Genomic DNA, 24,320 nt, shown 5'->3' on the forward strand with positions numbered 1-24,320 from the left:
TGTCCCAACATTTTCCTTAGTTTTTGTCCATGCTTGCACTTTGTGCAGGGTATCACAGTGCTGTCTAATGTGACACCACGTCTCTGTCCTTAGTTCTTACAGTTAAATTGGAACCTTTTAAGTTGATTGAGGAGTTAAATTTTTTCCCTTTAGTGGGAGTATATCTTTCACTTATTGACATTGAACGTCATCTCTCATAACGCTCCTCGTTCACTGGGCTTGGTTTGCTTCCTCTGAGAACATCTCTAGATTTGACTATGGCCTAAATCATTTGGAGTCATCTGTAAATAATAGAATCATAGAATATTAGGTTTGGATGGGATCTCAGGAAGTCATCAAACCCCCTGCTAAAAGCAGTACCAAAGCCAAATAAATCATCCCAGCCAGGGCTTTGTCAAGCCACACCTTAAAAATCTCAAGGGATGGAGATACTACCACCTCCCTAGGTATCCCTTTCCAATGCTTCAGCACCCTCCTGGTGAAAAAGATTTTCCTAATATCCAACCTAGTCCTCCCCCACTGCAACTTGAGACCATTTCTCCTACTTCTTTCATTTGCTATCTCTGAGAACAGCCTGCCTTCATCTGTCCATCTTCCCCAGCCCCCTAATAATTTTTATTACCCTCCACTGGACTCTACCTAATTTCTCCACATCCTTCCTGTTGTGGGGGAGCCAAATCTGGACACAATACTCTAAATGTTGCCTCAGCAGTGCCGACTAGAGAGGAATAATGTTGCCACCTCACTGCTCACTTCCCTTTCTAGATTGTTTGTAGACATAAAATGTTTAATGTGCTATTTGTTATCACATGTGTAACCCCCCTCACCTGGCTTCTCTCCCTTCACAGGAATCTAAGCATTTCAGATCCTGATCAGCATCTCAACCATCTCATGTCAGCTTTCAACCTTACCTCCTTTGGCCCACCAGAATTCATCCTAAAGGGAATCCCGGGGCTGGAAGCTCATTACATCTGGATTTCCATCCCTTTCTCTGTGTTCTACATCATCATCCTGTTGGGAAATTTCATGGTTGTCTTTGTTGTCACTAACGAGCAGACCCTGCACAAGCCCATGTACCTGCTTTTCTGCATGTTGGCGCTCACAGAGATTGGTATATCTACCTGTGTCGTGCCAAAGGCAATGTGCATATTTTGGTTTGGTTTCAAAAGCATCACCGTGGATGGCTGCGTCACCCAGATTTTCTTCCTTTACTTCCTTACTGGTGTGCACTCAGCCGTCCTCGTGACAATGGCCTTCGATCGCTATGTCGCCATATGTGACCCTCTGAGATACGCCACCGTCCTCACCAACACACGAATCGCTAAGCTAGGGCTAGTGTGTTTGCTACGATCTGTTCTCTTGGTTCTGCCTGGGCCCCTGCTTCTGCGGAGGCTTCCATTCTGCTCCAACCGTGTTATCCCCCACACATACTGTGAGCACAACGCTGTGCTGAAGATGTCGTGTGGGGACACCACAGCCATCCGGTTGTACACTCTGCTGATAACATTTATGATCATCGGGTTAGACCTGACACTCATTGGCCTGTCTTACGGGCTGATAATCAGGGCCGTCCTCAGGATATCCTCTAAGAAAGCCCACCAGAAAGCCCTCAACACCTGCACAGCTCACGTCTGTGTGATACTGATGTCTTATACTCCCAACCTCTTCTCAACCCTGACACACAGGTTTGGTCAGGATATTGCTTCCCACATTCATATCATCTTGACCAACCTCTATCTCCTTACGCCCCCCATGCTCAACCCTATCATTTATGGGGTCAAAACCAGAGAGTTTTGGGAGAAAGTGAGAAAACACACCTGCAGAATGTGATCGCCTGGGTCAAATGACTTAAAACCTGTGTGATTGGAGTGGAAATGGATGTCTCCTCATTAATCAAGGGTGCCCTGTCCCAATTTGGTTGAGCTCAGCCTTGAGGAAGTTCACAGTTTCAGAAGTTCCTCACAGCTACTGTCTTATCACTCCATCACCAAGCACTGCCCTCTCCATTGCTAAGTTCCATCAGTGTAACCATCACCTGATCTCTTTCAGAATCACTTGTTATCCCTCAGCCTCACATACCCTGTCACTCGGCCTTTCTGTGAATTCTAGACCACCAGCACTCATAATTTCTTATATGTTCTCAGACCTATTTTCCATGGTTGTTGATTCTCACCATTCCTCACTCTCCTCCATCTTTGACGTAGAGTATAAAAATAATAGTTAATGGGGTTTGTGGATTTTCCCAACTCTCCTGAATTCAGGACTGTAGAATATAGAAAGAATAGTTAATGGATTTGTGCTTTAAGATAGAATAGTAAAGTATATAGCTTGGGAAAAGGACTGGAAGGACCTGATAAGGGCAGTCCGGACGCTAGCACAGCACGAATAGAGAGTAAAAATAAGAACAGATGAGCTGACCGCAACTGAGCTGACCACAGCCGGTTGGGTAAAAACAAAACGTGCCAACCTGGTCACTGTAAATATGTCACATGACGTAACAACACTGACCACAGAAGTGACACGGTTCACTGGTTCGTAACAAGCTGATCAGTTTGGTGATCAGCCTGTGGTTACTTAAATCCAGAGTGTCAGTCGCACTCTGGACTGCTGCCTGCTGGGATCCTCGGTAGCTGGACCGAGCCCTTCTATGAACCAGCATTGTCTGAGGGACGGCTAACACTTATCAGACTCAACTCGTCCCAAGGGGCTTGGAAGAAAATGCGTTCTGGGTAATGTATGAGAGTACACTTGCTTTAAGATAACAAGCGACCATCTGTCTGTTTATCTGTCTATATAAGGTAACAAGGAGTTTAGAAACGATCATCTGTCTGTAAGCACGAGGTAGTAAGTAATAGAACTGTGTATTATAAAAGAGAGTTTGCAAGCGACCATCTGTCTGTAAACGATCAATACAGGATTATGTATTATAAGAAATGATTGCATGCATAGGAAGATATTAGGCCTTTGTATTTTTCTCTGGTTTTATGTTTGTATTAGTTATGTTTATGCGCTTTACTTAATATTAATGACTAAATAAGTGAGCCATATTGCTTCAGTTAAAGCCCTGTTTGTATTCTTGTTCGGTCATCCCCACCGCTCGGTGGATGCAAATCCTCTGCTCCCGGAGACCCGCGATCCTAAAGCTAAGGCCTTCCAGGCTGCTCTGAGTCCATCTTTGACTTTTTGCCCCTCTCTGCCATCACAAGGTGTGATCAGAGGGGATCTGTGGGGACAGAGTTGGGATAGCGGTGGCCGGCCATGCCACAAGTAACATGGCAGCTGAGCGTGGTGAGTGGCTGGGGAGAACAAGGTGGGGCCCTAGGCAGAGGGCCCACTGCAGGTAGGAGCTGCCAGACAAGAAGTCCTTGTAGGCTGGTCTTGGGTGGGGGAGGGAGATGTGACTCTGATGGGGCCAGTTCTGGGGAGAAGAAGCCACTGACAAAACAACAAGGCTGAACTTCTTTATCACACGTACAGTGACCCAGCTGGAGCCTGAGGGCGTGTGGCCACCGCCAGAGCTGGCGTCTTATTCCTGGCATCAGTGCAGCACAGCCAGAGTCAGGGAGGGAGAACTGGGAGGTGTAAGGTGTAAAGTTTTCTTATATCCCAGAGACTGTCGGTTGGGGGTCCCCATTCCCACGGGGCTGGGCTCCTTCATTCTTTTAACCTTCCCCTTTTTTTCCTTATTTTTCTTATAGCTGCTTGTTTTAACCTATACGTGGTGTGGCAAAGCTCTTCCTCTACCTCGGGGGGTCCAGCGCTTCCTTCTTGTGGTAGGTCAGGGAATTGCTTCACCCTTTAGTGTTCTTCCACCCTCCAGAGGTGAGGGAGGGTAACACAGCCTCTCTAGGATGGCCACTCTCCTCTGGCTCCCGGTCCTTTCTCTGGTTCTCACAGGCCCTTTGCTCTTTGCTGCGGCTCTTGCCCCTCCATGAATTGCCCGTGGGGGGCCCGGTCCCACCCTCAACTCCAGGCCCCAACCCAGGGACCCTACAAGTAGCAGCCTGGAACAGTGGGTTCAGGAAAGCTGCTAGCTTCCGAGGGTTACTTCCCCGGGCCACTTGACATAATGTCCACACCCTGCCCAGACAGGGGCTCTTCCTGGCCTCCTTGCCTGGGTAGGCTCTGGAACCCTGACAGCCCCAATGGGCGTGGTAGTGCCGAACCAAATGTCCAGTTCAATATTTCCCTTCTAGCCAGGTCTCTTCCTTAGACTTTTCGGTCTGGATAAGGGCCTTTGCCCTCTTCAGGCAGGATTTCTCTCCCACAGTCTTTGTACCTGCAGGTTCTCTCCTGCCAGCGTTCTGCTCCTTCTTCGAAAACCTCCTGGATCCTGACAGCGTCTTACCTGCTCCCACACTCTGGTAGCTCCCCTCACTCCCACAACTTCAGCCGCACCCTCTCTCTGAAAGAGAGGCTTTTAACAAGGCCTGGGCAGGGCCTCGATTGGCTATAGGTGTGTTAATTAACCTAGAGAAAGCCCTTCTCAGCTACCGGGGAAAAGGAATTTACTGATCCTGGGGTGAGCTGGGTAGTGCAGCACCCACAGCGGAGGTGTCACATCAGGGATCAGCCCCTGTCTGCCCATCTGAGCTGGCTGCGGGGCCGACACAGGGACTGGGCTGGAGGATGTCTGGGATTCTGTGACCCTGGATCCCCTTACGCTGTGGGACAAATTTCACACTTTCCTGTCTAACTCTGAGGGGCCAGGGACAGGGTGCAGCTTGCTCCGCAGCCCTGGGCGACTTTCACCCCCTTCTCCGAACTGTGTGGCTATACTGAGGGAGGGCAAATGGACCAGGAGGCAGGACTCCACAGCTTACCAGCGGGCATGTGGCTTCCATGACTCTCTGGGGATCCACCGTCCTTCCTTAGGCTGTGGGAGGGGCCTTTAACACAGGCCCGCCCACTTCCCGGAATTGAAATAGTAACACTTTCTGGTAGCCATCTGGTCTAACCCTGTCATACTGCAGTTTAATACATTGTAATTGGTTTTATTGGGAGTTTTAAGCTTCCCAGGAATCCTGGGTTCCTTTTGTTGGGATTCTAGAAACTCTGCCACATGGGATAGTGGAAAGGGAGGCCTGGAGGGCAGGCATGTCTCCGGGTAAAGGGAACTGGAGCAAGGACTCAGAGCCTTTTGGTCTCTGATTCCACCAGGGCAATGCAGAAGCCAACACAGCGGGATCATCCCCTTGCTTGAATTAGGGAACTGAGACAGACTGATGGGGTGGATTTTAGTGACGTGTAACTTGTAAAACCATCACATCAATGTAACAACAGAAATGTGTCACGCTGGGGAGGACACGTTCTGCGTAAGGCGAATGTAAAATCACTACATGAGACAGCTTCCCAGAGACTTGTATTGTATAAAACCATTTTCCTGCACTATTTTATTGTTGGATTTTAGCAGTAAACCTGAGTGACGTTAATTTGGCCTCTTGAACAATTTCATAACAAACGAAAGCATGTTCCAGTAACTGACTATACAATTTATCAACAACCAGCATAAATTGCTCCTTCCTATCAGATTTCGGTGTTCAGACATAATGAAGGCACCCTCAGAAATAATTCTTCTGAGCAAAAATGCTGTTGAAGGCCACCAGCCTTCAGCATTGAAGAAATGAATGGAAAATTTTAGTTTGTTTTTTCTCATTGTGCACCAAAGAAAGATGCTGGAAAAACTGTGACAGTCCAACAACACAGACCTCAACAAAGCAGCATTCTTGCTTCCCAATGCCACTAACTTGTAGCCACGTTTCAAACTGAGTTCAAAAGAGACAGACATGCAGCAAGTAAATTATCAGGAAAATGGGGCAGGCAAATCAAGGCTGAAGAAAAGCACTTGAGGAAGGCAAGTGCCATTCTGAGGAGCTATGTGAAGGTGTGTGATGGGGTGTACAGACCCCACACTGGGCAACCAGGGGGAAGGAACTGCGCTGGGCCCAGCCAGAACCAGTCTACTGCACCTATAGCAAATGCACCAAGTGGAGGAGGACTTCAAAGGCAGGGGAAGAGCTCTTGGGGGGGGAGAACAGAACTGGTGTTGGTCACTCCAGGAGAGACAAGCTGAGGGAAGGCAGAATCTCCTCCTAAACAACTGCCTGAAGGTCCCACCCTGAGGAAAGGGAAGCCTGCTGCAGGGACATCCTGAGAGGAAGCATTGCCCTCTCTGGTGACTCTGAAATTCACTGATCCCTTTATTTTTTAGTGTGGACTACACCAGTGGGGGAAAGCCCTTGGACTGAGCTGGCCCAGGACGGGCCGTACCCCAGGAGGAGGCAGTTGCTTCCCATGAGGAAAGGAGAAAGACCTTGTTACACGCAGTTGCCAGAAGTTGGCTTTTAGTGAGCAGACGCCCCTCAACTTGCCTTGCCCCAGGCAGCGGTCTAGGGACGGTGGCTGGAAGTGGCCCAGGGAGGGCCACCTTGTCATCCCTAGCTGCCAGAGCACTGAAAGACCTCCAAGAGCCCTTGACCTGAGCCCAGTGCAGTGGAAGGGCCCAGGATCCCTTTCCACAGCCCCTAGCATGTCACAGGCCTAAGCCCTGGCTACTAAGCAGCACTCCCTTGCCAATGGACCCCGAGCGAGGGCCGTCACACGGTGAAAGACTTGCTGACTCAGAAAGATTTTTATACATGAACATATTTACAGGCATCTCGACAGAATAATTGCACAGCTTTCCAATCACTTTCATTGCTTACAGGGAGCTGCTGTTTAGCTCACCATCATTCAGCCAAATACGTTGAACGCTGCACTGCGAGTGCCGAGGAGCTGTATGAAGGAGCTGGAAAAATGGCCAATCATTCCAACCGACATTTCTTGTGCTTCTCCTGGGCAGTGGCTTTCCTTCAGATCTGTTTAGAGCAGCGGTTCCCAGACTACGAGAGGCGTGGGAGAATGTAAAGGGTGGAGCAAGTTGTGTCGGTTTCTACTTTTAAGATCTCCAGCTGTCAGCGCCGGGTGACTGGGACTCATGCAGAAGGGCTGTGCACACCCAGACGGAGCGGCTAAAGGAGAGAACCAGATTCCCCCGCCACTATGGGATGATATCCCACACCCACATGGGGTGCTGGAGGGCTAGTCCCGCGCAGGGCTCTCTTAGAAACTTTGGCATTTCAGTTTCTGACTCATAGTGAGAAAGTAGGGCAATCGGCTCGTTGTCTTAGGTGCTGTACATGAACACAAGAAGCCTGGGAAACAAGCGGGAGGAATTGGAAGTCCTGGCACAGACGAGGAGCTATGATGTGATTGGAATAACTGAGACTTGCTGGGAGTCGGTCTTGGCGGACGTCACCAGAATTGGGATAGTTACCATGGCACTCACCCAACATGCAGAGCAGCCACCTCTTTTGTGCTCACCTTGTGCTCCAGGAGGTGAATCCTGCCTTCCCCCTACATATCTCTGCATCCCTACTGGCCCCTAACCTTTCTTAGGTCTTACAATGGGTGGCAACCACCTCCCACAGGTCCCCCTGGCCAATGGTTCTCTTGGAGGGTCATTGGTGATTCAGCCCTCCGGCTGAGCCACATACACTGTCCCCCATTCCGGGGTATACAGTCTTTAGTTCTTTTCATGGTCCTGCGATGGGGGCATAGCACTAAGTCTTTCTTTTGGAGGCACTGCCTTCATTGACAACCCAACAGGTGCCCATCTCATTCCCTGAGTTCGTCTGTCCTTTTGGCAGTCCTCCCTGGGCTCAGTCTGCAACCAAAGCATCTGGGCCCATCATGGTACCCTCAACTGGTCTGGCTAGATTCTGGGCTTAGTACCCTGGGCTAAGCATGCCCGCACTGACATGTTCATGGTCCTGCTACTTTTCTAGCCAGTCAGGCACCTGGTCTTTAGCAGCCTTCTTTACCCTCAGTTCTGTCTGCAGTGACCTGTCTCAGGGCAGCTGATCTTCTAGCCAGCCAGACATCAGGTCCTCCCTCTTCGAGCTTCAGGCAGCAACTGAAGGAAGGCTCTGCCTCTGCTGTTTGCTTTTATATGCATATGGCCCTTCTGGCCCCTGATTGGCTGCTCCTCTGCAGCCATTCTATGCTTCTTGGAGGACTTCTTTTCTGCTCTATCCTGGGCCAGGATGAGGTGGGGTCTTCAGACCTAGTCCACTCCGTTACAAATACCATGAATCATCAACATCCCCTTCCTCTCTCCCCTCTGGCAGAGTCTTTGTTTCCCCGACAAGACTGGGCACAGGATTCCTGGGAGGCTTGACCCCGACTCTCGTCGTGCTCACTTAAGACAGGGGCTAGGGTGGCTCTCTCCTCCCTGGCCATGTCCCTGAGCCGCTGCTCACTACATTAAGTTCAAACCTGATACAACTTGTTAAACAGCAGCTGTAAGAAAAATAAGGAAAAAATTGGGAAAGTTAAAAGAAAGAAAGAGCCCTGCCCTGTGGGCACAGTGACCCCCTAATTGGCAGTCTCTGGGATGTAAGAAAAATTCAGAATCTGTGCCTTACACGTCACAGGATCCCCTGTGATGCCCTGGTTGTGCTGTGCTGATGCCAAGAGTATGACGCCTGCTCTGGTGGTGGCCAGATGCCCTCAGGCTCCAGCTGGGTCACTGAACGTGTGATAAAGAAGTTCAGCCTTGGAGTTTCTTCCTTTGTCTTTGGCTGTGTGAAAGTGAAGCACCTGTTCATCAAACTGAGCAAGAACCCTGCTCACACAGGGACCGATGGAAAGCCACCTAGAGTCAGAAACCTGCAGTATCGTCAGTGGCTTCTTCTCCCCAGCATCGGCCCCCCCATTAGGGTAACGTCTCCCCCCACCGCCCATTCAAGTCCAGCCAACAAGGCCTTCTTATATGGCAATGTCTCCCTGCAGTGGGGCCTCTGCCCAGGGCCCTGCGCTGCTCTCCCCAGCCGCTCACCACGCTTGGCTGCCATGTTACTTCTGGCCCCTCTGGTTCTGGCTGCTGCTGCTCTGCCCCCAGCTCCACTCGTGTGGCTGCTCTCTCACTAACTCTGCCCTACGCAGAGTTGCCAGATTTCTACTGCATCCATGGCTTAAAGTCCCTTAAAACTAGCCCGAAACTAGCCCAAGCTAGTGATTGAAACAGCTTTTGTTATTAACACTGTGGTATGGTGTGTTGGCCACGGGTGTTTATCAGTGTAGCCTGTGTGCGTGTGTCCCTGTGCAGATGCTGTCCCAGCTCTGATCAGGAAACCAAGACGGCTCTCACGATCAAATGAATCGACACGACCACGGATTACCTGAGCAACGAAGGCACCCAGGCCAGGTTTATTGCGTGCGGCACAATAAAAAGTGACCTACAGAGTATCTCAGAGTATAAGTTTCGTATAGGTGGCGTTACAATGGCCACGTCCCAACGGCAGGACTTTCCATTATCCCCTAGACCGGACAGCTTTGCCCCCTTTGACACCCTCTTTTATACATTGTTTCATACAATTTTGTTCTGTCCCCTTTGACATAGGTACTTGCCACCCTCTTGACGTAGTCTAATCCCACCTTCTTCCATTACTTGGCTGATTCGGGCGAAACAACTCCATGTATCACCTTTTAGTCATTTCTATTAATCAAAGTGTCATTTTCGGGAGTTAGTATCTTGGTACCTCCTATACCTGCTACATAATTTTCGTTTTAATATTTTGGCAATATATATGTTTTGCAGTATCAGCCCTTTTTTGTGCCAATTTCAGTCAGCTTGTTTTTTTCCACTTATACTCCTGTTCACTTGGCTTTTTTCACTTAGGCCTTTAGCCTGTTTTACAGGTCTTAAGCTCTCACTTCTTACTACAAACACATTGGTCTCTACATCAAAAAAAAGCAAAAGAAAGTTTTCATTAGATACACAGCTTTTTTTATTTAATCCAGGCTGTGCTACAAGCCCCTGCAGGAGTTGCTCCCCATTAGCAATAAAGCTATGAGCATACAATCAAATTCAAAATCAGAACCTCAGTCCTGGTACTTGTGCCCTGCCGGAGGGTTGGCAGATGTTTCAAACTAAAAATAGAAAATGACGGCAGCCAGGCCGCTCCAGAGTGCCCCTTGTGGATAGTCACAGCTCTCCTGAATTCAGGACCTGCCCCTCCAGCCAGACTTCTTTAAACTCCCACTACTTCCCGGGCAGTAATGTCCTTCAAATAGTGTCCTCCACCAGCATGGGAGCAAATGGAGAAAACTCGAATATGTTTCCCATCACTTCTGGACTTCCATTTGATGGGAACGAGAGGCAAAGGATTTGCAGAGGCTCTTAGTACCTCCCTGCATGGTTTAGTTGGCTGCTGGAAGCCAGGGTGAGGTCATTGTGCTTGTGGGCTGGTTACTGGTGCAGGGCCGTGAGCCATAACAGCGCAGCGTTAAGGTCCCTAAGATTACAAGGCAGGTGGTGACAGACCCATTTACTGGTCTGGGCGATGCCCAAAATGTCACATTTATTCCACTCTGTGGCAGCTAATCAGGATGATGTCTGGGAAACACTGAATACCCTTGTTGACAGAGGGCACGTGGGTAACTCTTCACAGACTACAGGGAACTTGGCTAGTAGAGATGTGGAATGCCTGAGGTTGCGTTTTTGTTTATTATCTCTGTAACTCGTTTATGTTTTCTTTTCCTCACTATTTCATCTTTGCACTTGTGATTTTTCTATTAAATAAACTTTTTGTTATTTTGACCCCAGTCTCTGTCCAATGTGTGTCCCAAAATGAACTGATAATTACGGGCAGATTTCATGGCTTTTTTGGGGAGGAAGCAGAGAGGGTAATTCCAAGTATCTTCTAGTTAAGAAGTCAGAGAGACAGAGTACAGGTGGGAAATTCTTCAGAGACAACAGGTAAATTGCATTAGAAAAGAGAATCTGATGTGAATAGAATGGGAAAGCCTGAGGTTGTGTCTTTGTTTATTTTCTGTGTAACTCATCTATGTTTGCTTTTCTTCACCATTTCATCAGGTCCTTTTCTGCCGAACTGCTGCCTAGCCAGTTGGTCCCTAGTCTGTAGCAGTGCATGGGATTCTTCCATCCTTCATCTTTGCCTATGTGATTTTTCTTTGAAATAGACTTTATGTTTATTTTCTCCCCAGTCTGTGTACAATGTGTGTACCAAAATGAAGTGATAAATGAGGGCAGATTTCATGGCTTTGCGGGGGACAAAGCAGAGGGGAAAACTCCCAGTGTCTGCTAGGTAAGAATTTAGAGTGAGTGATTTGGGGAGACACAGGACTAGAAGAGACTATTGGTGCCTGGTGGAGGGCAGAGATAGGAATCTTGTGATGGCAGAGAGGAAGAAAAGAGTCAAATAGAGAGGAGAATGAGGAATGATGAGAATCAACAAGCATGCTGATGGAAAATAGGTCTGAGAGCATATGAGAAATCATCAGGGCTGTGACTTCAGAAAGGCCAAGTGATAGGGTATGTGTGGCTAGGGGAGGACAGCTGATTCTGAAAGAGATAATGTGATAGTTGCAGAGATGGAACTTAGCAATGGAGAGAGCAGCGCTTGGTGATGCAGTGATAAGACATTAGATGTGAGGAACGTTTGAAACTGGTAAATTACTCAAGGCTAAGCTAAACCAAAGAACCCTTGATTAACAAGGACACATCCTTTCCCCCTCCTGTCACGCAGGTTTAAAGTCAGTGGCCCCAGGTGATCACATTCTACAGGTGTATTTTCCCACTTTGTCACGAAGCTCTTTGGTTTTGACCCCATAAATGATAGGGTTGAGCATGGGAGGCACAAGGAGATAGCGGTTGGCCAACAGGATGTGAAGATGGGCAGCGATGACCTGACCAAATCTGCATGTCAGGGCAGTGAAGAAGAAGGGAGTATAAGACATCAGCATCACACAGATGTGGGCTGTGCAGGTGTTGAAGGCTTTCGGGTGGGCTTTCTTTTAATTAATAACAACACTATGTCCTTTCTCTAGCACCCAGTGTTAAATACTTCAGAGGAGGACCTCAAGCCGTTGCCATGTACCAAATTGTACAATACGACCCATGAAGAGGGAGCAAGAATCCTTCCTGACCCCACCTGGCACTCAGTTTATGCTCTGAAGCATGAAAATAGTTCACCCTTCTCATCACATTCTACCTAAATTAACTACAGGTGTGCATATTCATAGAAGTGTGTCATCCTTTTCTGGAATTACCTCAAAAGAAACTCACACTCCCCCTGCACAGACAGTTGGGACCGGATGTGCAGAAGACCTTGAAACCCCATATTCACTGCCTTTGCCTTTCCCACTTTATCCATACGCTTATTATTTACACCGGCAGCAGAAGCAGTTCTAGGAGCCAGCACAGCGCCTACGCCCCAAAATCATAGAATATGAGGCTTAGAAGGGACCTCAGGAAGGGATCTCAAGGGATCAAGAAGGGATCTCATCTACTCCAATGCCCTACTCAAAGCAGGACCAACCCCAACTAAATCATCCCAGCCAGCGCTTTGTCAAGCCACACCTTAAAAATCTCTCAGGATGGAAATTCCAGAACCTCCCTAGTGAAAGCGGGGAATGGACCCGCTGTTGTGGGGGACTTTCCTGGCTCACACACGATCCCAATGCAGTTGGCTAGCGACAGGATCTGAGTCCTCGCCCCCACACCCTTTACCTAGAGGCCGGCCTGACCTCGAGGGCTCCCCGCCCACTCTCGTCTGTGGTGGGGTCCCCGTAACCCTGACAAGGCTGGGCCCAGGTTCCCTGGGGCTGAACCCCCCAATCTTGCCGTGGTCCCTTAGAGCAGGGGCGAGGGTGCCCCACCGCGGGCACTAACTCTGCACCGGGCGCGTCCCTGCCCCACTGATCAGTGCATGCAGTACACAGCCACACAGCGTGTTACACAGGCAGCAACCGGACAGCAGATACACACATGGAAAAGAGGGGAAGGTGGAAGGCAAACACCCAGCATTGCCCCTGGCCTGGCCCCACACATGGCGTCTACAGTGTCAGCCCCTCCGTAAGGGTCAGGATCCCCCCCTGAGTCCGGCCTGCATGGCCTCTGGGCTGGGGGCATCTCCCTGTGCTGGGCCCTGCCCAGGGCCCCCACGTCGCTGCCCAGCCACTCACTGACCGCACCCGGCCCAGATGGCCCCAGCCCCAGCCCCAGCCCCTGCTCGGCTCAGCTCAGTGCAGCTCGGCTCAGCGCTGCTCTGTGGGTGCCCCTCTGGCTCTGCTGCTGTGGGTCGGCTCAGCTCCCTGGGCCTCTCCTCTGCCCCCAGCCCCGCTGCTCTGCCTTCAGCACTGCCCTGAGTTGGCATCTCTGCACTGGTTCTGGGGCTGGGTCTGTTTCAGGCCCTGCTCTCTCCAGACATACCACCACACAGAGCGGCTCCATCTCAGGGAGGGGCTGACAGACCCTAACGTGTGGGAGAGCCCAGCCTGCTGCTTCTTTACGGGCCTGAGACTGGGGCCTTGTAGTGCAGGGCAGGGCCTGGCTCCCCTCACTCCCTGCCACTCAAAGGAGCCATGGGAGCAGGGCCAGCTGCCTCTTCTCTCAGAACATGGCCACAGCAACAGGGGAAGGATGGCTGCCCTCGCTCAGCCAGGGGGGAAGGGACTCAGCTACCGAGGGGACAGCTGGTGAGGAGCCAGGAAAGCTGCTGCTAGCCTGAACCAATGCAGAATCAAGCAAGGAGAGCCTGGGGGCTCCTGGGCAATGGATGCAAGAGATACCAGCCAAAAAGACCTGCTCAGTTTCAGTAAGATGCTAATAGACCCTTACACTAGATAACCCATTCCAGTGCTTCACCACCCTCCGAGGGAAAAAGATTTTCCTAATATCCAACGCAGACCTCCCCCACTGCAACTTGAGACCATTGTTCTTTGTTCTGCCATCTGCGGACACTGATAGCCTAGCTCCATCCCCCCTGGAACTCTCTTCAGCTTTTAAAAAGGCTGCCATGAAATCCCCACTAATTCTTCCCTTCTGCAAATTAAACAAGCCAAGTTCCCTCAGTCTCTTCTCATGATTCACGTGCTCCAGCCCCCTAATAATTTTTGTTGCCCTCCACTGGACTCTCTCCAATTTGTCCACATCCTTTCAATAGTGGTTGACCCAAAACTGGACACAGTACTCCAAATGTGGCCCCACCAGTGCCGAATAGAGGGGAATAATCACTTCCATCGATCTGCTGGCAATGCCCCTCCTTATGCAGCCCAATATTACGTTAGCTTTCTTGGCAAGAAGGGCACACTGCTGACTCATATCCAGCTTCTTGTCCACTGTAAACCCCAGATTCTTTTCTGCAGAACTGCTGCCTAGCCAGTCAGTCCCCAGTCTGTAGCACCACAGGGGATTCTTCCATTCTAAGTTCAGGAGTCTGCACTTGTCGTTGTTGAACCTCATCAGGTTTAGTTTGGCCCTATCTTCAAAATTGTCGAGGTCACTCTGTATCCTATCCCTACACTCCAGCATACTTACCACTTCCCCAATTTTAGTGTCATCTGCAAACTTGCTGAGGATACAATCCACCCTGTTGTACAGATCATTAATGAAGATGTTGTACAAAATTGTTCACTTCTTAGGTCACTTCAGGCAAGTTCGGCGAATGTTCTTTGTCTTCTCTTTCCCTGACAACAAGCAGGCACCTGGTTTTCAGGCAGTGTCCTCCCAACCACCTGGTCATCCCCTGCCTGAGCAGTGCTGAATGCTATCGCCTTGTCCACCAGTCCCGGGATGGCCTTCTTCACAGGGCGGGAACAGTCCACGGTGACTGCAGGGGCAGTGGGAGAATCCCTGCTCAATACAGCATCGAGCTCTTTGTAAAAAGGACAGGTGTTGGGAGCGACTACAGCATGTCATGCTGCTCCGTAACGCGTTGGCAGGACTTCCTCATTTCCTGCCCCTTTGCCCCTCGTCCTGGTGGATCCCAGGTTTTGCATTGCTGTGGGTAGCTCTGTTCCCGTGGGAATGCCACAGCTGTTCCTGCAGATGCTCCTCTTTCCACCGCCCCAGGGAGTCCAGACCTAGATCCTATGAAATGTTTTTTATTATTGGGGGTTTGAGATCGGGGCCCCCCATAGGGGGTGGGTCATCTTCCCCCTGGCAATCTGTGGCCAGACCCAGGGGGTCGATCTCATTCATTATGGAGATGAAATCCCCTGCCGCCACCATAAGGGATTCCTTGGCAGCAGCCGAGATGACGGTTGCCGTGGTGCCAATGAGGGGCCAGGTAACAAAGGGGCGGGGGGATTCCTGGAGGGGCCCCCTCGAGAGGGATTCCAGGGAGACAAGGTGTGGCCCACATCTGGTGCTTTGGCTGCCGTGGCTGGTGCCACCCGCTGGCACCCAGCACGGGGCGTGCTGAAGGTCTCGCCACCAGCACCCCCCGGTGTGCTCTTACAGGGGATTCCCCTGCCCCTCGCAGCGAAGGGAGGTGCTGGGCTCGAACCCTGTGCTTGCTGCACTTCCCCTGCACGAGCACCCGGTCCCCCAATGTATCGGGCTATTCAGTGGAGACAGCACCAGGGGAACAAGGGCACAGGAGATGCAGCTTGGGAAGGCAGTTTCAGGACATTGGGGAGGGAGAGAACTCCCCCTGGGACGAGCCCCCACTGGTGCCCAAGAAAGCTGGCCCTATCTCGCTCTCCTCTGCAGGCCTGTTGGGGCCCAGCAGATCGTCTGGGTGCTGCAGGGGGGTCACCCTCAGGGTCCGAGTGGTGGTGACACCATGCGATGGAGGAGGAGGGGCAGCCATAGTGACTGGACAGCCAGGGTCACTGCCACTGACCTGGCCGGCGCCCTCCTGGGTCTCGGGAATCCCAAGCATCCTGCTTTGCTGGGCACAGGTAGAGGTATCACCGAGCCTCCTCCACGGAGTAGAGGACCCAATAGAGAGCCCCTTGATGGGGCACTATAAATGGCCCCTGAAGTGCCTCACGTCACGTGCAAGCCTTGCAGCTGAGGGGAATAGGGCTAATCACAGAGAGGGGCTTCCCCAGGGTGAAGAGGAGAGGCAGAAGGGCAGCAGTGGGGAGGAAGGAGAAGACGGAGGTGAGCATCACCCATACATGCAGGTCCTCCATGCATTTCCCCCAAGGCAGCAGACAGCACTGCTCCCCACAGGGGGAACCACAGAGGAAAACCCAGGTACAGCTTGGGGGCAGGACTGATACGGCTCCTCCCTAGGGCTGCACCACCACGACTACAGCTCCACTGAAGGAGCCAAGGAGAGGTACTCTGCTGGGGTCTGGGTGGTCAGACTAACAATGCCTGCACCTTCCCCATGGGTCACAGGGACATTCCTCAGGCCCAAACCACGGCCCACTCCCAACACTCTAGGACAGAGGTACTAAGCGGAGAAGCAAAAAGACTCATCCAGGTGGGGCAGATTGACCCCAGGCCTGTCCGGCCAAAGGAGGCAGCCCTGACATGGCCAGACTGAGAGGGAGCTTTTCCACATTAGCAAGTGTTCCAGCTGGGACCAAAGAGTTTAGCTTCTGAGGGTCAACAGATCAGCCCCACAGTCCAGTGCCAAAGGTTTCATGTTGTTCTGCACATCGTGTCCCAAATGTCTATGGAGGGGGGTGTGAGATTGAGACAGAACTGCTGCCTAGCCAGTCAGTCCCCAGTTGGTAGCAGTGCATGGGATTCTTCCGTACTTCATCTTTGCATCAGGGATTTTTCTCTTAAATAGACTTTTTGTTTATTTTGACCCCAGTCCATGTGCAAGGTGTGTCCCAAAATGAACTGATAATTGAGGGCAGATTTCATGCCTCTGTCGGGGAGAAAGCAGAGGGAACACTCCAAGTGTCTGTTAGATAAGAATTCAGAGGGACTGATTTGGAGAGACTCAGGACTGGATGACATTGCTGGAGCCTGGAAGTCACAGAAAGGCCGAGTGACAGGGTGCGTGACTCTGGGCGATGACAGGTGATTCTGAAAGAGATCTGGTGATGGTTGGAGAGATGGAACTTGGTAATGCAGAGAGCAGTGCTTGGTGATGGAGTGAGAGGACATTAGGTGTGAAGAGCTTCTGAAACTGAACTTCCTCAAGCCTGAGCTCAACCAAATTAAGACAGAGCACCGTTGATTAATGAGGACACATCCTTTCCCCGTCCTGACATGCAGGTTTAAAGTCAGTGGTCCCAGGCGATCACATTCTGCAGGTGTATTTTCAGTTATGTTATCTTAATAAAAGCTTATAAAATTATGCAAATTTGGCTATCACTGTGAACCTTCCTGTTGTGCACCCTGGGGTCCCTATAAAACTCTTCTGGAGCCTGATTCTGGGACAAGGACCTCCTTATCTTCTGATCAGATCAATTGGCAAGCCTATAACCCCATTCAAATTACTAAAACACCCAAAAACAGGCTACGCCAGGGAAGCTAGCAACTTTCCTGAAGCCACAGTGTGAGGCTGCTACTTGTAGGGTCCCTGGGTTGGGGCCTGTAGTCGAGGGTTTGTCCCAGTCCCCCGAAAAGCCATTCACTGGAGGGGCAAGAGCCCCAGGGAAGAGCCAAGGGCCTGTGAGAACCAGAGACAAGACTGGGAGCCAGCAGGGAGTGGCCATCTTAGAGCAGCTGTATTACCCTCCCCCACCACTGGAGGGTGGAAGAACAGTAAATGCTGAAGCAGTTCCCTGACCTACTGCTAGAAGGAAGTGATGGACCCACCGAAGTAGAGAAGAGCTTTGTCACAAGCAGTTATAAGGAAAAAATGGGAAAGGTTAAAGGAAAGAAGGAGCCCTGCGTTTTGGGAACGGGGACCCCCCCAACTGATAGTCTCTGGGATGTAAGAAAACGTCACAGTCTGTCCCTTACACATTACAGGCCCCCCTCCCATGCCCTGGCTGTGCTGCGCTGATGCCACAAATAAGACGCCTGCTCTGGAGGTGGCCACAGGCCCTCAGGCTCCAGCCGGGTCACTGTACGTGTGAGAAAGAAGTTCAGCCTTGTAGTTTCTTCCTTTGTCTTTGGCTGTCTGAAAGTGTAGCGTCAGTTCGTCAAACTGAGCAAGAACCCTGCTGTGACCCGTCTGTGCCCAGGGTAGCCAACTGATTATGCCAAGGCCAGGGCAGGCTGTAAAAGGAGAGCAGATTCTCCCAGCGCTGGTGGGTGATACTGAAGCGAGACTTCCCAACCAGCCATGAACTGCTTCTGATTTCCCCACACTGGATATGAAAAAGCCAGTTCACAACTGTCCACAGCCCCCTTTACTGCATTCCAGTTCCTGGCTCCCAAATCAACACTAGGTCCAATAAAGACACCAGTTCTTTAAACTCTATGCTCTATACTAAAAAGGTTCCCTCTGACCCCCAGGGGTCAGCCACAGCACCAGATCAATATAAGTTTGGATCTTACCTAAAACACCATGCTGCCAACCAGTCCTTTAATAACTAAAACTAAAGGTTTTTTGTAAAATGAAAGAAAGAAACCATAAGAGAAATGTTAAAAGATTAAAGCAATCACATACATACAGATGATTAAAAGTCCATGTACATCAGGTTTCTGGAAGAAATGTAGAGTTGCAGGCTTGTTCAGTTCCTCTGGTTCACATCCAGTACTTGGATGGATCTAAGTCCTTCAGCTGCAAAATGAATTGATCCAGAGGTAGGTGTGTATCTGCAGCTGAACAGGAATGTAGATAAAGTGTATTCTGTGGTTTGATCTTATGTACCCTCTGGCCCTGGCCATGCGGCCTGTGGAAAGTCACAAAAACTAAACTGGATTCCAGAGTCACATGGGCCAATCCTGTTGACTCTTCAGGTGTGCTTGGGCCCCTCCCATCTGTGAGTGTTTCAATGGGCCATTAAGCAGGCTATTGTCTTACCGCCTCTCTGCCTGGGGTGTGTCCCAGCCAGCCCAAATTGACATACAGAAGTATCAATACACCCATAATTTTCATTTTACATATAATACATGAACATAAGTCTTAGCATTTTACTCAGCACGATATATTCTTTATAACTGTACCTGACATGACGTATCTCACACGCATTATCATGATTCTGCCATACTGATGTCACACAATTACTAAATGCCCCCCACTCAAGCCAGCCCATGTGACACCTGCTCACACAGGGACCGATGGAAAGCCACCTAGTGTCAGAAAACTGCAGTATCGTCAGTGGCTTCTTCTCCCCAGCATCGGCCCCCCTTTGGGTCACGTCTCTTCCCACCCAAGGCCAGCCTACAAGGCCTACTTGTCTGGCGATGTCTCCCTGCGCTGGGCCTTGCTCTCCCCAGCTGCTCACCATGCACGGTCAGAGGTTGCTCCATCTCCCTAGCTCTGGCTCAGCACAGCTGCTCTGCCTCCATCCCAGCTCTGCCTTCTGGGCTGCTTCTCTGGCCACTCCGGGTCTGGCTGATGCTGCTCTATCCCCAGCTCCACTCGGGCGGCTGCTCTCTCATTAGCTCTGACCTAACACAGTTGCCAGATTTCTACTGCGTCCATGGCTCAGATCCCTTAAAAACTAGCCCCAAAATAGCCAAAACTAGTTATTGAAACGAAGCTTTTGTTATGAACACATTGGTCTCTACATCAAATAACAAAGGAAAGCTTTCATCAGACACGCAGCTTGTTTTATTTAATCCAAGCTGTGCTACAAGCCCCAGCAGGAGTTGCTCCACATTAGCAACAAAGCTCTGAGGGGACAAACAAATTCAAAATGAGAGCCTCAGTCCTGGTACTTGTGCACTGTCGGAGGGTTGGCAGATGTTTCACACTAGAAACGGTGAATGACAACAGCCTGGCTGCTCCAGAGCGACGCTTGTGGATAGTCCCAGCTCTCCTGAATTCAGGACCTACCCCTGAAGCCAGATTTCTTTAAATTCCCACTGCTTCCCGTGCAGTAATGTCCTTCAAATAATGTCCTCCACCAGCATGGGAGCAAAATGTTTCCCTTCCCTTCTGGGACTTTCTTTTATTGAGAACTCAGGGAGACAGATTTGCAGAGGCTGTTGGCATCACCCTGCATGGAGTAAGTCGGCTGCTGGAAGCCAAGGTGAGACCATGATGCTTGTGGGCTGGTTACTGGTGCAGGGCCGTGAGCCTTAAGAGCACAGCTTTCACATCTTCACGGTTAAAAGGCTGGTGGTGCCAGACCCCTTCATTGGTCTAGTTGATGCCCAAAATGTCACAGACTGTGCCCCGTTGCAGCATGTAAGTGAGGTGCTCTGTCGGAACCACCGTATCGCCTTGATGACAGAGGACATGTGGGAAACTCTTCAGAGACAACAGGTCACTTGCACTAGAAAAGGGAATTTGACGAGTATAGAACTGGAAAGCCTGAGGTTATGTCTTTGTTTATTTTCTGTGTAATTCATCTATGTATCTATCTATCCTCACTATTTCAGCATGTCCTTTTCTGCCAAACTGCTGCCTAGCCAGCCATCCCTATCTCTAAAAGTGCATGGGACTCTTCCATCCTTCATCTTTGCATCTGGGATTTTCTATTACATAGACTTTTTGTTTATTTTGTCCCCAGTCTCTGTGCAATGTGTGTACCAAAATAAACTGATAATTGAGGGGAGATTTCATGCCTTTGGGGGTACGAAGCAAAGGGAAAAAGTCTAAGTATCTCCTATTTAAGAATTCAGAGAGACTGATTTGGGCAGACTCAGGATTGGAAGGGATTGTTGGAGTCTGGTGGATGGCACAGCTGGGGACTTTGTGATGGCAGAGAGGGGCAAAAGAGTCAAATGTGGAGGAGAGTGAGGAATAGTGAGAATCAACAAGCATACTGATGGAAAAAGGTGGTGTTGTGGAAGTCTCAGATAGGCTTTGTGACAGGGTATGTGGGGCTGGAGGATGACAGGTGATTCTGACAGACTTCAGGTGATGGTTGGAGAGAATGAAGTTACCAATGGAGAGGGCAGTGCTTGGTGATGCAGTGATAAGACATTAGGTGTGAGGAACTTCTGAAACTGTGAACTTCCACAAGGCTGAGCTCAGCCAAATTGGATCAGAGCACCCTTGATTAATGAGGAGACATCCTTTCCCCCTCCTGTGACACAGGTTTAAAGTCTTTGGTCCCAGGCGATCACGTTCTGCAGATGTATTTTCCCACTTTGTCACAAAGCTCTTTGGTTTTGACCCCATAAATGATAGGTTTGAACATGGGGGACAGAAGGAGATAGAGGTTGCCCAAAAGGATTGGAACACGGGCACGGATGCCCTGATCGAACCTGTAAGATATGTCTGAGATCATATGAGAAGTCATCAGAGCTGGTGGTCTGCAAGTCACAGAAAAGCCAAGTGACAGGATATGTAGGGCTCGGGGAGGGCAGCTGATTTTTTAAGAGATCAGATGATAGTTGGAGAGATGGAACTTAGGAACGGAGAGGGCAGCGCTAAGATATTAGGTGTGAGGAATTTCTGAAACTCGTAAATTCCTCAACACTGAGCTCAAATAAATTGGGACAAAGCACCCTTGATTAACAAGGAGACATCCTTTCCCCCTCCTGTCACACAAGGTGAAAGTGAGTGGCCCAGACGATCACATTCTGCAGATGTATTTTCCTACTTTGTCACGAAGCTCTTTGGTTTTGACCCCATAGATGATAGGATTGAGCATGGGGGGCACAAGGAGATAGAGGTTGGCCAAGAGGATGTGAACGTGGGCAGAGATGCCCTGACCATACCTGTGTGTCAGGGTGGAGAAGAGGTTGGGAGTATAAGACATCAGCATCACACAGATGTGGGCTGTGCAGGTGTTGAGGGCTTTCCGGTGGACGTTCTTGGAGGAGATCCTGAGGACGGCCCTAATGATCAGCCCGTAAGACAGGCCAATGAGTGTCAGGTCTAACCCGATGATCACAAATGCTATCACCAGGCCGTACATTTTGTTGACTGTGGTGTCACCACACAACATCTTCACCACAGCGAGGTGCTCGCAGTACGTGTGGAGGATAATGCGGTTGGTGCAAAATGGCAGCCTGCGCAGTAGCAGGGGCATGGGCAGAATCAAGAGAACAGCTCGTATCAAACCCACTAGCCCTAGCTTAGCAATTCGTATGTTGGTGAGGATGGTGGCATATCTCAGAGGGTCACATATGGCGACATAGCGATCAAAGGCCATTGTCACAAGGACGGCTGACTGCGTAACAGCAAACACGTAAAGGAAGAACATCTGGGTGAGGCAGCCATCCACAGTGATGCCTTTGAAACCGAACCAAAATATGCACAGTGCCTTCGGCACAACGCAGGTAGACATGCCGATGTCTGTGAGCGCCAGCATGCAGAGCAGCAGGAACATGGGTTTGTGCAGGATCTGCTCTTTGCTTACAGCAAACAGAACTGTGACATTTCCCAACAGGGTGATAAGAAAGAACATAGAGAAAGGGATGGAAATCCAGATGTGAGCAGCTTCCAGGCCCGGGATGCCGTCTAGGATGAATGTTGACGGATCAGAGTGGGTGAGGTTAAAAGCTGCCATAAGATGATCAAAGTGCCGATCAGGCTCAGGAATGCTCAGGATACCTGTAAAGGGAGAGAAGCCTAGTGAGGGGCTCACTTGGTATCAAACAGCACGGTAAATATTTTATAGTTATTAACTATCTAGAAAGGGGGGTGAGCAGTGAGATGGCAGCATTTGCAGATGGCACCAAATTTTTTAGGCCATAATCCAGTCCAGAGATGTCCTGAGAAGCAGCTAATGAAGCCGGTGAATGAGAAGCATGGTGGAAGATGACATTCGATGTCAATAAGTGTAATGTATATGCCCATTGAAGAGAAAAACGTGAACTCCTCAAACACCTAACAAGGTTCTAATTTAACTGTATGAACTCAGGGTAGGGACCTGGTGTCACAGTACACAGCTCTGTGAAACCCTGCTCAAAGTGCCAGCATGGACAAAACTGAGGAAAACGTTGGGACAGAGGAGGAGTGGAATAGGGAATAATACCGAAAATATAATGCCATGAGATCAATCAGTCAATGTTTCAACCTCCTCCGGACGTCTCTGTGTGGTGCTGAGCACCCTTCAGAAACAGGATATTGCAGAACTAAAGGGGTTCAGGGAAGGCTTGGGAAACTTTCCTAGAAAGGGAGCTTGAAAAGATTAGGATTGTTTCCTTAGAACTGAAAGGAATAAAAGGGGATTTAAGAAGAGTCTATAAAATACTGACTGGTAGAGTGTATATGATGAATATGTTCTCTCTGTCTCATAACACAAGGTCAAGGGGACATTCAATTAAACTGAAACATGGCAAATTCAAAACTGATTAAAAAAAGAATGCTTTCTTCACTCAGTGCATAATTAGACAGAGAATGTTACTGCCACAAAATGAAGTTGAGGCCAGGAGCTAAGCAATAATCGGAAAGGTTTAGGACATCTTGGAACCCTGTATGCCCACGTGTTTCAGGGGACAAGAAAATCTCTGGCTGTTAGGCGTTAAGGTGAGACCCTCATGTTTTTCAGGTTATCCCACCCGTACCTTCTTCGGCAGTTCCTGGAATGTCACTGTGAGACAGAGGACACTGGACTGGATGGACATTAGCTCTGTTCCACGATACACTTCCTTATTTGGAAAGGAGCAACATTTTCCCCATGTAAACAGATATTATCATGCCAGGCTACGACTTTGTGCTCCGTTACTTCCCTTGTTGCTTTTGGTGAGACATATCTCTGAGAGGTTGGCCAAGAGGGTATGAACATGGTCAGGGATGCCCTGACCGAACCTGGGTGCCTTCAAGAAAGTAACAAGTACAGTGGTTTCATTATTCTGCTTTGTTAAATGACAGGGGTAACCAGAGACACCCATCAGCAAACCAGCTACTTACCCTTCTCATAGACATATGGACGATAAGGGGAGAAGAGACCAATATGGTTATCTAGTCTGACTTCCTGCACAACGCAGGCCACAGAGCCTCACTCATCCACTCCTGTAATAGACCCGTGGCCTAAGACTGAGTTATTAAAATCCTCACATCATGGTTTAAAGACCTTAAGGTGCAGAGAATCCACCAGCAAGTGAGCTGTGTCCCATGCTACAGAGGAAGGTGAAAGAGCATCAGAGCCTTTTCCAATCTACCCTGACGGAAAATTCCTTCTCAGTTCCAAATATGGCAATCAGCGAAACCCTGAGCATGTAGGCAAGATTCACCAGCCAGACACCCAAGAAAGAATTCTCTGTAATAACTCAGAACCCCCCATCTAACATCCCTTCACAGAGTATTGGCATATCTACCACCAGTAGTCAAAGATCAGTCAATTCCCAAACTAGGCTGTCCCATCGTACCATCCCCTCCATACATTTATCAAGCTCAGATTTGAAGCCAGCAAGGTTTTTTGCCCTCACTGATCCATTTGGAAGGCTAGTCCAGAACTTTACTCCTCTGATGTTTATAAACAGGAGTCTAAACTTCCTGATGGCCAGTTTATATTTCCTCTCCCACCCTGGTATTTATCCCTCT

The 24,320-nt window shown here is 49.7% G+C and overlaps 2 protein-coding genes across 2 annotated transcripts; one reads left to right on the forward strand and one right to left on the reverse strand.

The window, feature by feature from the left end:
• The first annotated feature begins 891 nt into the window (after window positions 1–891).
• Window positions 892–1,830, forward strand: LOC137149930 (olfactory receptor 52P1-like). Its single transcript, XM_067543582.1, has one exon. It carries the CDS (start codon window positions 892–894, stop codon window positions 1,828–1,830), a length of 939 nt encoding a protein of 312 aa, XP_067399683.1.
• Window positions 1,831–11,616: 9,786 nt separating this feature from the next.
• On the reverse strand, window positions 11,617–22,341 carry LOC137149938 (olfactory receptor 52P1-like). The gene is made up of 2 exons (XM_067543588.1): window positions 21,548–22,341; window positions 11,617–11,761 (listed from the first exon to the last, which is right to left on the reverse strand). The coding sequence occupies exons 1-2, from the start codon at window positions 22,339–22,341 to the stop codon at window positions 11,617–11,619; spliced, it is 939 nt and encodes a 312-aa protein (XP_067399689.1).
• Window positions 22,342–24,320: the final 1,979 nt, after the last annotated feature.

This window comes from Emydura macquarii, unplaced genomic scaffold, assembly GCF_026122565.2.
Source record: "Emydura macquarii macquarii isolate MOO-44397 ecotype Brisbane River unplaced genomic scaffold, CSIRO-AGI_Emac_v2 contig_916, whole genome shotgun sequence".
NCBI lineage: Eukaryota > Metazoa > Chordata > Testudines > Chelidae > Emydura > Emydura macquarii.